This window comes from Sceloporus occidentalis, unplaced genomic scaffold (assembly GCF_023333645.1).
Source record: "Sceloporus occidentalis isolate IW3139 unplaced genomic scaffold, rSceOcc1.0.p SCAF_9, whole genome shotgun sequence".
NCBI classification, from domain to species: domain Eukaryota; kingdom Metazoa; phylum Chordata; class Lepidosauria; order Squamata; family Phrynosomatidae; genus Sceloporus; species Sceloporus occidentalis.
This window is the reverse complement of record NW_028316989.1, coordinates 24,578,776-24,593,314: the sequence shown is the minus strand read 5'-3', so window position 1 is coordinate 24,593,314 and position 14,539 is coordinate 24,578,776. Positions and strand designations below refer to the sequence as shown.

General features: G+C 42.8%; 1 protein-coding gene across 1 annotated transcript in view; it reads left to right on the top strand.

Moving 5' to 3' along the window:
• The window catches only part of DCPS (decapping enzyme, scavenger), a 68,595-nt gene that overhangs the window by 38,898 nt on the left and 15,158 nt on the right, over positions 1 to 14,539 (top strand). The window contains exons 3-4 of the mRNA XM_089537787.1: positions 891 to 1,036; positions 5,525 to 5,638. Of these exons, the coding sequence (XP_089393913.1) occupies positions 891 to 1,036; positions 5,525 to 5,638 (260 nt within the window). The remainder of the gene's footprint in view (positions 1 to 890; positions 1,037 to 5,524; positions 5,639 to 14,539) is intronic.

Sequence of the window (14,539 nt, the reverse complement as noted above, 5' to 3'; positions counted from 1 at the left end):
GACCGCCCAGAAGGGGCAGTCTCGCGCCGCCGCCGGTTGCGGCGTCTGGGAACCGCAGCAGACAAACGGTGCGGTTCCCGGACGCTGCAAAGAAGGAGCACGATTTTCACGCTCCTTCCTGCGGCCTGGAAGAGATGCTGCAAGTGCCGAAGCGCGCACTTGCGGTGTCACTTTCACTGCGTGACGTGCGGATGCAGAGCGTCTGCTATGTCAAAATGGCGGCGACCATCTGTATGCGGTGCCGCCATTTTGGCGTAATCATTACGCGCGAGGGGCAAGGCGCGTCAGGAAGCACCGCCCCTCGTGTGTAATGACGGTGCGATGCCGGCGCCTCATGGGCCTGTCTGTAACGCACCTAAGTTCTCATATCCTGTTGTCGCAAAGATGGACAACTATGACTTCCTGGATGTTGTTGCATTTCAGCACCCATCAGCATAGCTAGTGCAGGGGTTGAAGAGTGTTGTAGGCCAACAACAACTGAAAGGACATACATTCTCCATTCCTGTCTTTTTGTGCTTTTAAAATTGTGGTTTATTTAAATTTTATGATGTTCCAGCAGTCTGATAGTTTGTGATTATGGTGTTGCAGATGTTGCTGGACAGCAGCTCCCGTCATCCTTAGCCAGAATAGCCAGTGTTGAGCGCTGAGAACTGCCGTTCAAAAACATCTGGAGCACTGCAAAATTGCCTATCCATGATGTTAGTTATTGTGAACTTGAATCCTGGGCAGTAATGGATATAGGTGGCAAACACACCATGCACTTTGTGTGTCAAGTGAATGATCTGCAAACACTAGTAAGGCAGTTCCTGGAAATGATCAAGGATACTGAAGGAATAGCTTTGACTGTTCTCTTGATGATAATAACCCACAGTATCTGTTTACCATTCCAGAGATAAAGACAACGGTGGTATACCCAGCAACAGAGAAACATCTCCAGAAATACTTGCGTCAGGAAGTGTATCTTATCCAGGAGACTGGGGAGGATTACAAGAACATTACTCTGCCTTTTATCGAATCACAGAGTTTCAGTATTCAGGTATGTAACTCCTTGTTAGGACTATGGCCCAAGGTAATCCATGGATGGATTTCAGAGGGATGTTGTAAGAGTGTCTGAGATCTTGGGGCATCTCCAGCAGAATTTTTATCTCTCCCCCCCCCCCCCCCAATTGTATCTTCTTTCCCCCAGTAATCTAACAGAAGCTTATTTTGAAGTGTTCCTTTGTTTCAGAAGAGGTTGCCCACTGAGTGAGAAATGATAGAGGTGAGAGCTTTTGTCCAAGAATCTCAAGCCCTAACACTGTTTGGATAAGTTTGGCCTGCATCCCTTATATCTATACCAAGGCCCTTTTCAAGACATGTTGCTATTTTAGCAGATAGGCCTCCCCCTCCCCCTAAATAAGCAGAATAAATACTGTAACAATATTTGGTCATTTGCTTTGGCTTTTTTTGTATGTAGTTTCATCCAGCAGCTGATAGCTTTCAGTTCGTGCTAAAAATAATGTTTCCCCACTCAAGTGGAGTATAATGGAAGAGGGCATTGAATAAGAATACTCTGCACTGCATAGTTTCTTGGGAGAGGTCCTATTTGTAACAAATATGTGGCATTACGTATATTAAAAAACTGATATTAGTAATTGTTGCCAGGTTTCCCATTTCCTTTTCTTTGTTTTCAACGGTGTTTGATGAAGGGGACATACATATGTGCATGTGTGTGCGTCTGCATGTGTGTGTGTGTTAAAGGTCATGCATGACAAAGAAAACGAAAAATTATGGTGCCCAGGCTATTGTTGTTACTTTTAAATATGTTGACAATAAAAGAGAGAAATGTTGGTATTATGTGTTTTCCTTGTTTGTTGCATATTTATTCATTATTTCAGAAATATTTGGAGGGGATTTGGTACATTTCATTGTAGTAGGTATTATATTAAACAAATAATAGAAAAACAATGGCAAAGAAGCATTTATATATTACAAGCAAATCAAGAATAATTAATAATGAGTACCATGTTACTTGGAAAAGCTTATGAGTATTGCACCGCTTTAAAAAATAATGATTGCAAGCTCTGCTGATGCTGTTTGTCTGCTTAGCTTAGTATATTTTACTCTGACTGGCAGAGATGCTCCATGGTTTCTGGCAGAGATTTTTCCCACCATTTGCTACTTGATCCTTTTTGGCCATAGGTGCCAGGGATAATTCCCGCCACCTTGACCAGATAAAGCATGTGCTCTGCCACTGACCTACTGCATGCCTCTTGTGTGGCCTCAGGCCTTCATAACAGATGTGTTGCTGTTGTTGTTGTTGTTGTTGTTGCTGCTGCTGCTGCTGTTGTTTTAAAAGGGAAGGGTGAAGCTTTGGAGAGGCTCCTCACCTTGTAAGTAGCTATTCTCTTTCTCCGCATTATTAGTTGAAAAGTACAGAAGCATTTGCATTTTACAGGAATAAAGATGACTCTCATGAGAGAAGCGCTTGCTGATTGCACAGAATGGAACATAATTGTTTTTGGAAATAGCACACCACTTTGATGTTATGATTAATTAATTAGTTAATAATTTGCAAAGAGTTTTGTTAGAGAAAGTCAAATTTTGGGGTATGGAGAAGGAACATTATTTGATCTGCTTAGTAAGCATTGCTCAACACATATGAGCAGCTACTTTGTTTTGTTTGCTATTTCAGGGGTCCTTTCTCCCTTCCATGCCTTTCCACTACTTTGAAACTCTAGCCTTACACTTCTTAAGGTCTTTCTAGAAGTCATGTAGAATTGCTGCTTGTTTCATGCAGAAGATCTAGACATTTTCCCTCACTCAACCACGTCGAGCTTTCTTTGTGGAGATAGTGCACTTTCCTCATGCACAAACTACATATTTTAATCACTGGGGAAATATAATTTTTCTATATTTCTTTCCCTCTGATACCCTTCCCTCCTCCCTAAGGATGTGCATTATTATATCATACTCTCCAACATTTCAGGGGCGAAAGCTGGGGCACATGCACCCAAGTCGCATCACAGTGTAGTCAAGATGGCAAAATGCACAAGCTAGGAGAGGTTGCAGCAGTTTGCAGGGAGTCTACAGGGAAGGGCAAGATTCAGCCTGCTTCGCCACTCTTCCCCCATTGAATTAATTGCAAGCTGCTCTTGCAGTTTGAGCTCAGTTTGTAGGAACTGAAGTAAGCCAAGAATGAAGGGGAAAGTGGCGGGGGGGGGGGGGTATTTTAAAGGCAGCTAAAAAAAGGGCGGGGAGGATTAATTGAGACTGCTCCTGTCAAATCAGGACATTTGGAGAGAATGTTATATGCATATATAGGTAATACTATACCATAATTTAGCCTTAGGTGCACAAACAGTAGCCTGCATAAAGTGACAAGCTAAGATACATAGACCTTTCCTCATGTCTGGGAGAAGGATTAAACAAATACAGTGGTACCCCGGGATACGAATTGACTGCGTTACGAAATTTCCGGGGTACGAAAAAGTTAGATTTAAAAAAACTGTTCCAGGTAACGAAAGATTTTTCGGGTTACGAAAATCTTTTCGGCGCGTTTCGGCGCGAAATTCAAAGCGCGGCTAGCGGCTTTCCAGCGGCTTTTCGGGTTGCGAAATGTATCGGGTTACGAACGGCGCCGCGGAACAAATTAAATTCGTAACCCGAGGTAGCACTGTACTCTGTTTCATTTTAGCCAGTTTCTAGCTTTTATTGGGGCAGTATTGTGATTTAAAATAATTCCAATTTAGTTTGTTCAATAAGCCAGGGAAACTTTCCAGATGTGACTGTATAGGATCAATGGGAATTAATTCTTGAATAGTCACAAATAATTATAATTATAATTTTTATTTATATTTCCCGCCTCTCCCTGCGGATCGAGGTGGGATTACATCAATAAAAAGATACAATACCATATAAAAGTACAATCAATAAAATAGTGACATTACTATTAGTTAAATAACATGGCTAAGTCATCATCATATAAGACCTTGCTGTGCAGGTAACATGATGCCAGGCTATCTTGAACTAAGGTTTAAGTTAGCTATGAAGCACATGTTCAAAGCTAGAATGTATTTCAGGGATGTGTGAAAAAAGGTAAAAAGTTGTCTTGGAGCATGTGCAGAGTGCTTTTTACTTACCACTTAGCAACCAGTTAGCTTCTATTCATTTAGGATTGGAGCGGTAACTCCAGGGAAAGACTGTGCATATCCAGATAGATTTGAATCCCATCGTGTCTTTGAGGTCTAGAATGAAAAAGACAGTTTCTGTTTAGGAACAGTGTTTTATTTGTGCTTGCTTATTTTACATTTTTATTGAAAATGCTGTCATCCCAAAGCAGATTTTGGAGCAATATTCCCCTCACCCCAAAGTACTCAGCACAGTTTTTAAAAAAACAGCATTTTTATTCTTTTAAGTCCTACCATACTGATATTTAAGGCAAAATATTTAAGGCAAAATATCAGCATGGTAGGACTTAAAAGAATAAAAATTGTTTCAATAAAGTGTCTTTTTTTAAAATTAAATGTAGAAATGTCTTTGAAAATAGATGAGCTTTCAAAGATATTTCTACATTTGAACTTCTTTTTAAAATAGATAAAATTAAGGATAAGAGAAAATTTAAAATGTATTTTATAATTACTATTCAAAGCTCTTGAAGAAACTGCAGATAGCAGAGGAAAAAATTAAGAAATATATAATGGAACAAAATTTTCCAAGGATAACAGAAGAATACAGTAAAAGATTAAATCAACCAATATCAATCAAAGAAATAAAAGCAGCCACCAGATTGCAAAATCTCCAGGCCCAGATGGCTTCACAGCATTTTATTGTAGGTGTCTTCAAAAACAATTAATATTACATTACCATTTCAACTGACAATAAATCATATTTTGGAAGGGAAGAAGCTGGAATCCAGAGACGTACAAACATATATCTTTGATAAGAAGATGGAGATATATTTAAGATACAAAAAGGGATGAGAAAATTTTGCCTCTTGTTTTCCCTATTAGTTATCATTACCTTAAAAGTATTAAATAAGAGAATAAGAGAGGCCAAAAAAAAAAAATCAACCAGTTTTAAAGGCTAATCTTTACTCATGTTTGTTGTTGTTTCTTTTTTCTTTTTTCTGTATTCTTGTACTAATCCAAAAGACATGTCATCTCTTGTCTGTAAAAACACAATTAAAAAAATTATCGGGATAAGCCTGCCAGGAGAGATTGGTCTTTAAAGCTTTCCTAATTTTGGACAGTGTATTCAGCTGTTGAATCTCTCCCGGCAGGTCGTTCCACAGTCTAGGGGCAGATGAAGAACATGTCCTCTGGCTGACAGTTGCCAATTTAGTTCTGGCTGACTGGAGCAAATGTCCTGCAGAGGACCTGAGTGTTTGGGGCAGATTGTATGGGAGAAGGTGACCCTTTAGGTAAACCATGCAGAACTTGAAAGGTAATAACCAAAACTTTGTACCTTGTCTAGAAACTAATTGGCAGCCAGTGGAGTGATTTTAATATTGTTGTGATATGTAATCCTAATATTTATTTTCTAGTGGGTCTACAACATCCTGGAGAAGAAGGCTGAGGCTGATCGAATAATCTACGAAAACCCAGATCCTACTAATGGTTTTGTCCTTGTTCCTGATTTTAAATGGAACCAAAAACAGGTCAGTTAAAGGGTTTAGTTTTTGAAGGGACTACTTCATATTTTAAAATTGTTGTGAGGAATACATACTAAAATACTGTCTTTGCTATGCAGCAAAATGTTGCTAACACATGGTCAACTTAAGCTTTTGAGGGTAGAGGATTTCACAGTTTAGCTGGAGCTAGTGAAAAGGTCCCTTTTCTTGTCCAGATCAATCATGCCTCCACTACATTGGAGACATATTATTGTTGTGTTCTTTCGCTTCTTATTTATGGTGATCCTAAAGTGAACCTATCCTGTGGTTTTCTTGGCAAGATTTGTTCAAGGGGGGGGGGTTGATTTTGCTTTCCTCTAAGGCTGAAAGAGTGTGACTTGCCCAAGGCCACTCAGTGGGTTTCCATGGCTGAGCGTAGAATTTGGTCTCCAGAGTCTTAGTCCAGTCCTCAAATCTCTGTGCTACACTGGCTCTTGCAGATGTATAGGAGGGACTATATGACACATCTTAGGATGTGGACAGGTTGATAAGCTAAATCAGTGCATAAATGAGCATGGTATAGTTGTCTGAACTGGGATTTGGGAGATCCAGGTTTCAGTCCCCACTGAGCTGTGAAACTCACTGGATGATATTGAGCCAATCTTTTTCTTGCTCTTTCTCTCCTTCTCTCAGTCTGACCTGCCTCATAGGGTTATTACATGGATAAAGTGAGGAGGAGAGCTGCGTGTATATAATATTGAGGTCTTTTCAGCTCAAAGTAACAAATAAATAGTAAAAGTTATCATTTCAAATTGTTTCTAGAAACAAACTGATAACCAGACTAGCATTCTCACTGCTGCCTTCTGGACCAGTTGAAATTTCCAGAGGTTCCTCAGAGGTAACCCAATGTAGCTGTAACACAGATTTGTATGTAGCTGTACTACTGATGTAACTAAAGCATACAGAGCCACTGTAAAGTTTAGTTATCACTTATTATATTTATGATGATTTTGTATGTGTACGTTGGGGAGATGATTTGCTAAGATTTCCCTTTGGGTTGTGTGGTGATAAGAGAATTCATAGAATCCTCCAGGTGGAAGACACCTCAAGGGCCATCAAGTCCAACCTCCATCATGCAAGAATACATAAAGCACCCCCAACAGATGGCCATACAGTCTCTGTTTAAAAATCTCCAGAGAATGAGAATGCCTTCATTCATTTATTCATTCAGGGTTCTGTCATGATGAGTTAAAGAGTTTAGATTAAGTTATTTAAGTTAGTAATTAGTTACATGCACATTGTTTAACATTAAGTTGTTGTGGATTTTTTGGTCAGAGCAAATCCCAAGTCTCACAATTCCACCGTCAAACAGCTTTTCTTACTGTGAGGAAGTTCTTCCTAATATTGAGATGGAATCTCTTTCACTGTGGTATTAATCCATTGATTCTATCACACCTATCTTAAAATCTCTACACTGGCTGCCTATTAGCTTCCAGGCACAGTATCAGGTGTTGGTCATTACCTATAAAGCCCTACATGGCCTGGGTCCAGCTTACCTGAGGGAAGGCCTCCTCCCATATAATCCTTCCTGCAATCTCGGGTCCTCAGGGAAGAATCTACTACAGTCATAGAGAACTAGACTGGTAACTACTTCCCAGAGGACATTTTCTGCTGCCGCTCCAAAAATCTGGAACGATCTGCTGGACGAGATCCGCCAACTAACATCTTTAGAGGCCTTTAAGAAGGCAATAAAAACAGATCTCTTCCAGCGGGCCTTCCCAAATTGATTCCCCAATTTCACTCTCCACGTGCCTAAATTGTTCTCTTTGGATTGATTCGAATGCCTTTGATATTATTGTTTTCTCTTTTTATATGCTGTTACCCGCCTTGATCCAACACAGGGAGAGGCAGGTTATAAATAAATACTATTATTATTATTATTATTATTATTATTATTATTATTTACCAAACTGGTTCAAATTCTAGCATACTGAGAGAAGGGTGGAAAAGTCTTCTAATCTATTTTGTTACTTGTAGAGCCTCCACTGACAGCAATAGTCTAGTTTTAATTAGTTTGGAGAATGCTTGGCTTGGCTTTGAGAGAGGGGTTAACTTGTGCAGGATCCCAGCACCAGCTATTCTGGTAGTAACTGGTGGAGGCTACAGGCATGGGGAAACTACTCAAACCTTTATTGAAGAAATATACACACACGGAGATAACCCATTCAAAGCTACAGAGCTAACTGAATAGAGAAACATGGAAGGGATTGAGAGTTTGCAAAAGAGACGTGCATGGAAAAAAAACAGGGAGTGAGGGTTGGCAATAGAGAAATGGATGGAAATGGACAAAGAAACTCATGCTGAGGCCTGAGGGTGATAGTGGGGGGGGGGGGGGGGGGCTGACTGAAGCAAAAAGGGTGCATTTTGGAGTGATACGTATACCCTTAAAACAACCCCAGTCCACTAAAGTTCCATGGGAAACCAAGAGTTTGATTACCCCTTGACAAAACTGGAGAACATCTCCAAAGTGGAGAGTTTGTTTAGATAATCAGGAAAAGAGAAAGCTTGGTGTGATCTATGATGTTTCATACAACACCTAGACAAGATCTGGAGCCCCCAGGAATAAGGTGGCAGGGAGGGGGTGCTTAGGAAGACAGAAGAGATGAAGGGAGGATTCTAGTCTTGTTTGATCTGGCAGAACTCATCTTTTGGCTTTTGGTTTCCATCAAAAACTCAGTGTAAGGTGTGTGTGTGTGTGTGTGTATGTTTATGACAATGCTCTTTCTTTCAAGCCCCTCCATCTCCATGCCTTTCTGCATGGCTATGCCTATGTGCCATTCACGCCATCTAAGCTATGCATGTCATTGCAGACCACATCCATTCATTCTGGCACCTTAATGGTATATCAAACTGCATCTGGATCAAGAAATGTTTTATGCACCAGTGTCCTGTTTCCCCTTACTATTTCATAAAGAAAAGTGTTCCAAACTTTGCAACTTCTCGTCATTGGGGAGTTGTTTCTGTCTTTAGTCTATTTTGATTGCCATATCCCTCACCTTCTCCACTTTGGATTATCCAGATCCAAGATAATCCAAATATCGTACGTGTCTATGTATTTTTAGCACAGAGTATGGGCAGCTCTTTTAATGCTCCCATTTTAGGGGCGAGGAACTGTATCAGAGAGAAGGTACTTTGCCCAGTGTCATTCAGAGGCTCCAAGGCCAAGTTTATACTTTACGTGTTTCAGGAATTACTGGACCATGCAGTGCCTTTTATGAAACAAGCTTTATGTCACAATCTTTATTATTATAGCCACTATGTGCTTTGAGTAGGCCACAGCACAGATGACTTGCTGCACTCCTCTGGATTTAACATCTTTTTAATAAATATACACTGCACTGACTCTGTGACGAATGTTGCTGTCCTTGAGCAAGCAGGGATCACCAGCATTGAGACCATGCTATTGAAGATGCAGCTGCGCTGGGCAGGGCACGTTTCTAGGATGAAGGACCATTGCCTCCCTAAAATAGTATTCTATGGTGAACTCGCCACGGGTCAAGAGTGTAAGAGGGGTGCCCCAAAGAAGGGATACAAGGACTCCCTGAAACAACATCTCAGGCTTGGCCAAATTGATCACCAACAATGGTTCTCCCTGGCTTCGCATCGGGAGGCATGGAGACGCACTATCCATGATGCTGCAGCCTTTTTCGAAAGCTCATGGCGAACGAGTCTCGAAGAGAAACGACAACGCAGAAAGAACCACAAACCCAGAAACATCACTCAAGGAGGCTTTCCGCTGTGCATTCTGCAACCGGACCTGTTTGTCCCGGATTGGCCTTTTTAGTCACCAACGTGCTTGTACAAAGCACGGGATGCGTCTTTCCTGAATCTTCGTTCGCGAAGCAAAGCCAGAGAGAGAGAGAGAGAGAGAGAGAATACCCAGGAGTGTATTATTGAACCTAAAAAAGTATTTTTGAGATGCCATGAGTCTAGCCAAAATATCTTTCTAAACAGCATTCCTGACGAAGTTGATACTGTCAAATGACTCATTTATTCCTGAGAACAGTTATTTTGAGGAGCAATGTTTGAAACCAGTCCCAGAATATTTATAAGGCTATCTCAGAAGAAACCGAAACTTACAGCATTGAACTGTTGTTTTTTCTCCCTCAAATGATCAAAGATATTTTTGACAGTGCTCGGGAAACAAGGTCGTCCTCCATCCTTCTGGAAGATTATGTTAACCAGATGAATGGAAGGTCATCTAGGGCCTGAAACAGATAGAGTCGCTTCTGGTCGCTTCAGGGTGTGGCATTTAGATGGCACATGTCCCTGAAGCAGGTGGAAGCCACTCCAAGGCCACCTAAGGCGCCCTGAATCGCAGGCAAAAGGAGCAGATGTAATGCACTCCTACCCATTGGGTACTGCAGTGGTGGCCTGCTATGGGAGCAGGCCATCTATTTGCCTCGGTCCCAGAGCGATCACGGTCGGAGCGACCAGGGATAATAATAATGATAATAATAATAATAATATAATAAAGATTTATTTCTAGCCCGCCCAAGTCACAGTAAAATACATCAAGTTACAATAGAGTTTTTTAAAAAAATCAAACCCTAGACCTACCCCCCATTTCCAGTACTAAAACAGAATTAAACAGTAATAGTATAAAAACATTTAAAACATTAAAAACATTAAACAAAAAAATAGGCATAAAGAAAGGCTGGGAAGAATAGACAGATGAGAAGACAAATATCTCTATATCTGGGTAGGGTAACTAAGTTGGAAAGGCCTGCCGGAAGAGATCTGTCTTGAGTGCTTTCTTAAAAGCTGTCAGAGTGGGAATGTGATGGATCTCCTCTGGCAGGTCGTTCCATAGTTTTGAAGCAGTAATAGAAAAGGCCCTCGGGGAGACTGATGTTAGCCTAGATTTTTTTGGCTGTAGTAGATTTCTTCCAGAGGACCTTAGTGTGCGGGACGGACAATAGGGAAGAAGGCGTTCCCTCAAGTACTCTGGGCCCAAGAAAATGTGTTACTTGAGGAGAGGAGAGCCACTAGTTGAAGCATCACCCAGATATTTTTCCAATCTCTTTTTCAAACACCTCCCACCTCTTAGCCTAGGAGTGGAGAGCTTCAGGTTTTCTTGGGGTCCCTATTCAGTCCTTTGAAGTTCTCTGGATGGCCACGACCAATTCTGTGCAATAGCACGTATGGGGCTTTCTCAACTTTTGTTTTTTCCACATTGTAAAAGTTGAGGTGCCTCTCATAGGCTTAGGCTGAGACAGACAGGCGGGAAGCACCGTGTAGCAAACGCATGCTCCCGAACCCTAATACGGAGCAGCAGCGCCATCATGGCAGCCTCCAGTCCATACATAGGTTGCCATGATGATGGCACCGCATCTGCATGTCAGGGTGCCATGCTTGCATCATTGACGTGATACAGTGCACTAATGGTGCAGTGATGGTGGCGCAGTGATGTTTCCAATGGGGCTCGAGCATAGGCGGAATTCGCCTTACACGGAGGGATCCGGAACGGATCCCCCGCGTAAGGCAAGGACGGACTGTACTTTAAAACTTCCCACAAATTCAAAATTAGTGTGGCTGTGGGTGGTATTGCTGTTGGAACCTAACCTAGCCCTCTTCTGTATATGTTTGTTTTTATATGAAGCTACTGTTTTTATATGAAACTGTATGTTTTTCCTGTTTGTTTTTGTGTAGAGACACATATACACCAGCACCTGTAAACACAACCTGCAGCTGGAAGTGAAATAATCCAAATATAGTGTGATCGTGTAACCTAATGGTGTGTAGACTGGTGCTCACATAGATGTTAACATCCTTACATTTCATTTAAATATCTTGGTATTTTAAGGCCTCTCATTCCCCCCCCCCCCCTTTTTTTTTTCTGTTTTCTTACAGCATTGATTTTCTAACTTCCTTAATGCATGGAATTAATTGCCCAAAGAATTCCTAATCACCTTATTTTTTTAGAATAAAGTCTGAGTTCTGGCCCTCATTAAAAGCTATTCAGAGCATCAAAAAGTTTCTTTTTGGAGTACAACTCCAGAATTTCCAAGGTGGAGCCATTGTCCATGTTGTATTTGGGAAGAATTTGTTTGTTTGCTTGTTTGTTTAAAAATGTTTCTAAGCTCTGCATTCTATGAATTGAGAATGAATCCCACAACATCCCAACAATTATCGTCCAGTTAGTCTGACATCAATCCCAGGAAAGATTCTGGAGCAGATCATTAAACAGAGAGTCTGTGAACATACAGTAGTGATGGGTGACTTCAACTATCCTGATATTTGCTGGAAGTCAAACTCAGCAAAATCCACAAGGTCTTGCACATTCCTCACTTGCCTGGTAGACTATTTCATGGTCCAAAAGGTGGAAGAGGCAACAAGGGGGTCAGCTATTTTGGATCTGATCCTAACCAACAAGGATGACTTGGTTAATGGGGTGCAAGTGGTGGGATCATTAGGTGGAAGTGACCATGTTCTCCTGGAGTTTGTTATACAATGGAAAGGAGAAGCCAGGCATAGTCAAACACACATTCTAGACTTTAGGAGAGCGGATTTCAGTAAACTTAGAGAACTATTGAGGGTGATCCCGTGGTCAGAAATACTAAAAGGGAAAGGAGTTCAGGACGGATGGGAGTTTCTCAAAAGAGAGATACTGAAGGCAGAATTTCAAACAGTTCCAGTGAGAAAGAAAAATCGGAGGTGTCTCAAGAAACCAGGATGGATGACTAAGGAACTTTCAACCGAGCTAAGTTTGAAATGGAACATGTATAAGAAATGGAAAAAGGTGGAAATCAGAAAAAAGGAATTCAAAGAAATAGCAGGCATGTGTAGGGGTAAAGTCAGAAAAGCTAAAGCGCAACATGAGCTCAGGCTTGCTAGAGAGGTTAAAAAGAATAAAAAGGGATTTTTTTGGATATGTCCGCAGCAAAAGGAAGAAGAAGGAAAAGGTAGGGCCACTGTGTGGAGAAGATGGCAAAATGTTAACAGGGGACAGAGAAAAGGCAGAATTACTCAACACCTTCTTTGCCTCAGTCTTCTCAGAAAAGACAAAGGGTGCTCAACCTGAGGGTAATGGAGCAGAGGACAGAATAGGGGAATTTCAGCACAGAATAAGTAAAGAGATAGTAGAGGAACACCTTGTTAATCTAAATGAATTTAAGTCTCCGGGACCAGATGAACTACATCCAAGGGTACTAAAAGAACTGGCAAATGTAATATCGGAGCCATTGGCAATCATATTTGAAAACTCCTGGAAAACAGGAGAGATCCCAGCAGACTGGATGAGGGCAAACGTTGTCCCCATCTTCAAAAAGGGGAAAAAGGAGGATCCCAACAATTATCGTCCAGTTAATCTGACATCTATACTAGGAAAGATTCTGGAGCAGATCATTAAACAGAGAGTCTGTGAACATCTAGAAGGCAATGCCGTAATCACAAAAAGTCAACATGGGTTTCAGAGAAACAAGTCATGCCAGACAAACCTAATCTCTTTCTTTGATAAAATTACCAGCTTGGTAGATGAAGGGAATGCTGTGGATATAGTATATCTTGATTTCAGTAAGGCCTTTGACAAGGTTTCCCCATGACATTCTTGCAAACAAGCTTGTAAAATGTGGGCTAGACAAAGAAACTGTTAAATGGATCTGTAATTGGTTGACCGGCCGAACCCAAAGGGTGCTCAACAATGGCACCTTTTCATCCTGGAGAGAAGTGACCAGTGGGGTCCCACAGGGCTCTGTCCTGGGCCCAGTGCTATTCAACATCTTTATCAATGACCTGGATGACAGAATTGGGAGCATACCTATCAAATTTGCAGATGACACCAAATTAGGAGGAATAGCTAATACCCCAGAGGACAGGATCAAGATCCAAAATGACCTGAATAGACTAGAAAGCTGGGCCAAAGCTAACAAAATGAAATTCAACACGGAGAAATGTAAGGTATTGCACTTAGGGCAGAAAAATGAAATGCACAGATATAGGATGGGGGACACCTGACTGAATGAAACTACATGTGAAAGGGATCTGGGATTCTAAGTGGACCACAAGTTGAACATGAGTCAACAGTGTGATGCGGCAGCTAAAAAGGCCAATGCAATTTTAGGCTGCATTAATAAAAGTATAGTGTCTAGATCAGGGGTCGGCAACCTCCGGCCCGCGGGCTGGATGCGGCCCGCAGAGGCCTGCCCACCGGCCCCTGGCTGCTGTTGCCGCCGCCGCCGCCACCCGTCACGGCTTTTCGCTGCTCTGGGCGCCGCCATTTTGGGCGGCAAAATGGCGGTGAAGTCTCGCGCAACCTCCCCCGCCATTTTGGGTGAAAAAATGGTGGCGCCCATAGCGGCCTCTGGGGCTATGGGCGCCGCCATTTTTTTGCCCAAAATGGCGGCGCCCAGAGCGGTGAAAAGCTGCGACGGGCGGCCGCGGCGGCAGGCCTCTAGGAGGCCTGCTGCCGTCGCTGGGGCCCTCCAGGAGGGCTCCGAGGGCGGCAGGGGACCTCTGGTAGGCCCGGTGCCGTCGCTGGGGCCATCCAGGGGGCCCTCCAGCGCTGGCAGCCCCCACCAGCTTTTTTGCCGGTCTCTGATGGGGCCTGGGGCCCCATCAGGGGCCAGCAAAGATGGGGAGGCCTGGCCCCTGGAGGGTGGAAGCTCCACCTCTGGCATGTGGCCCCGCCCCTGGAGGGTGAAAGCTCCACCCCCTGGCACGCGCCCCCACCCTGGAGGGTGGAAGCTCCACCCCCGGCATGCGGCCCCGCCCCAGAGGGTGGAAGCTCCACCCCCGGCACGTGGCCACGCCCCGGAGGGTTGAAGCTCCACCCCCGGCTTCGGCCCCCCAGTCGCCTGAGGGACAGCAACCCGGCCCCCGGCTCAAAAAGGTTGCCTACCCCTGGTCTAGATCAAGGGAAGTGATAGTGCCACTGTATTCTGCTTTGGT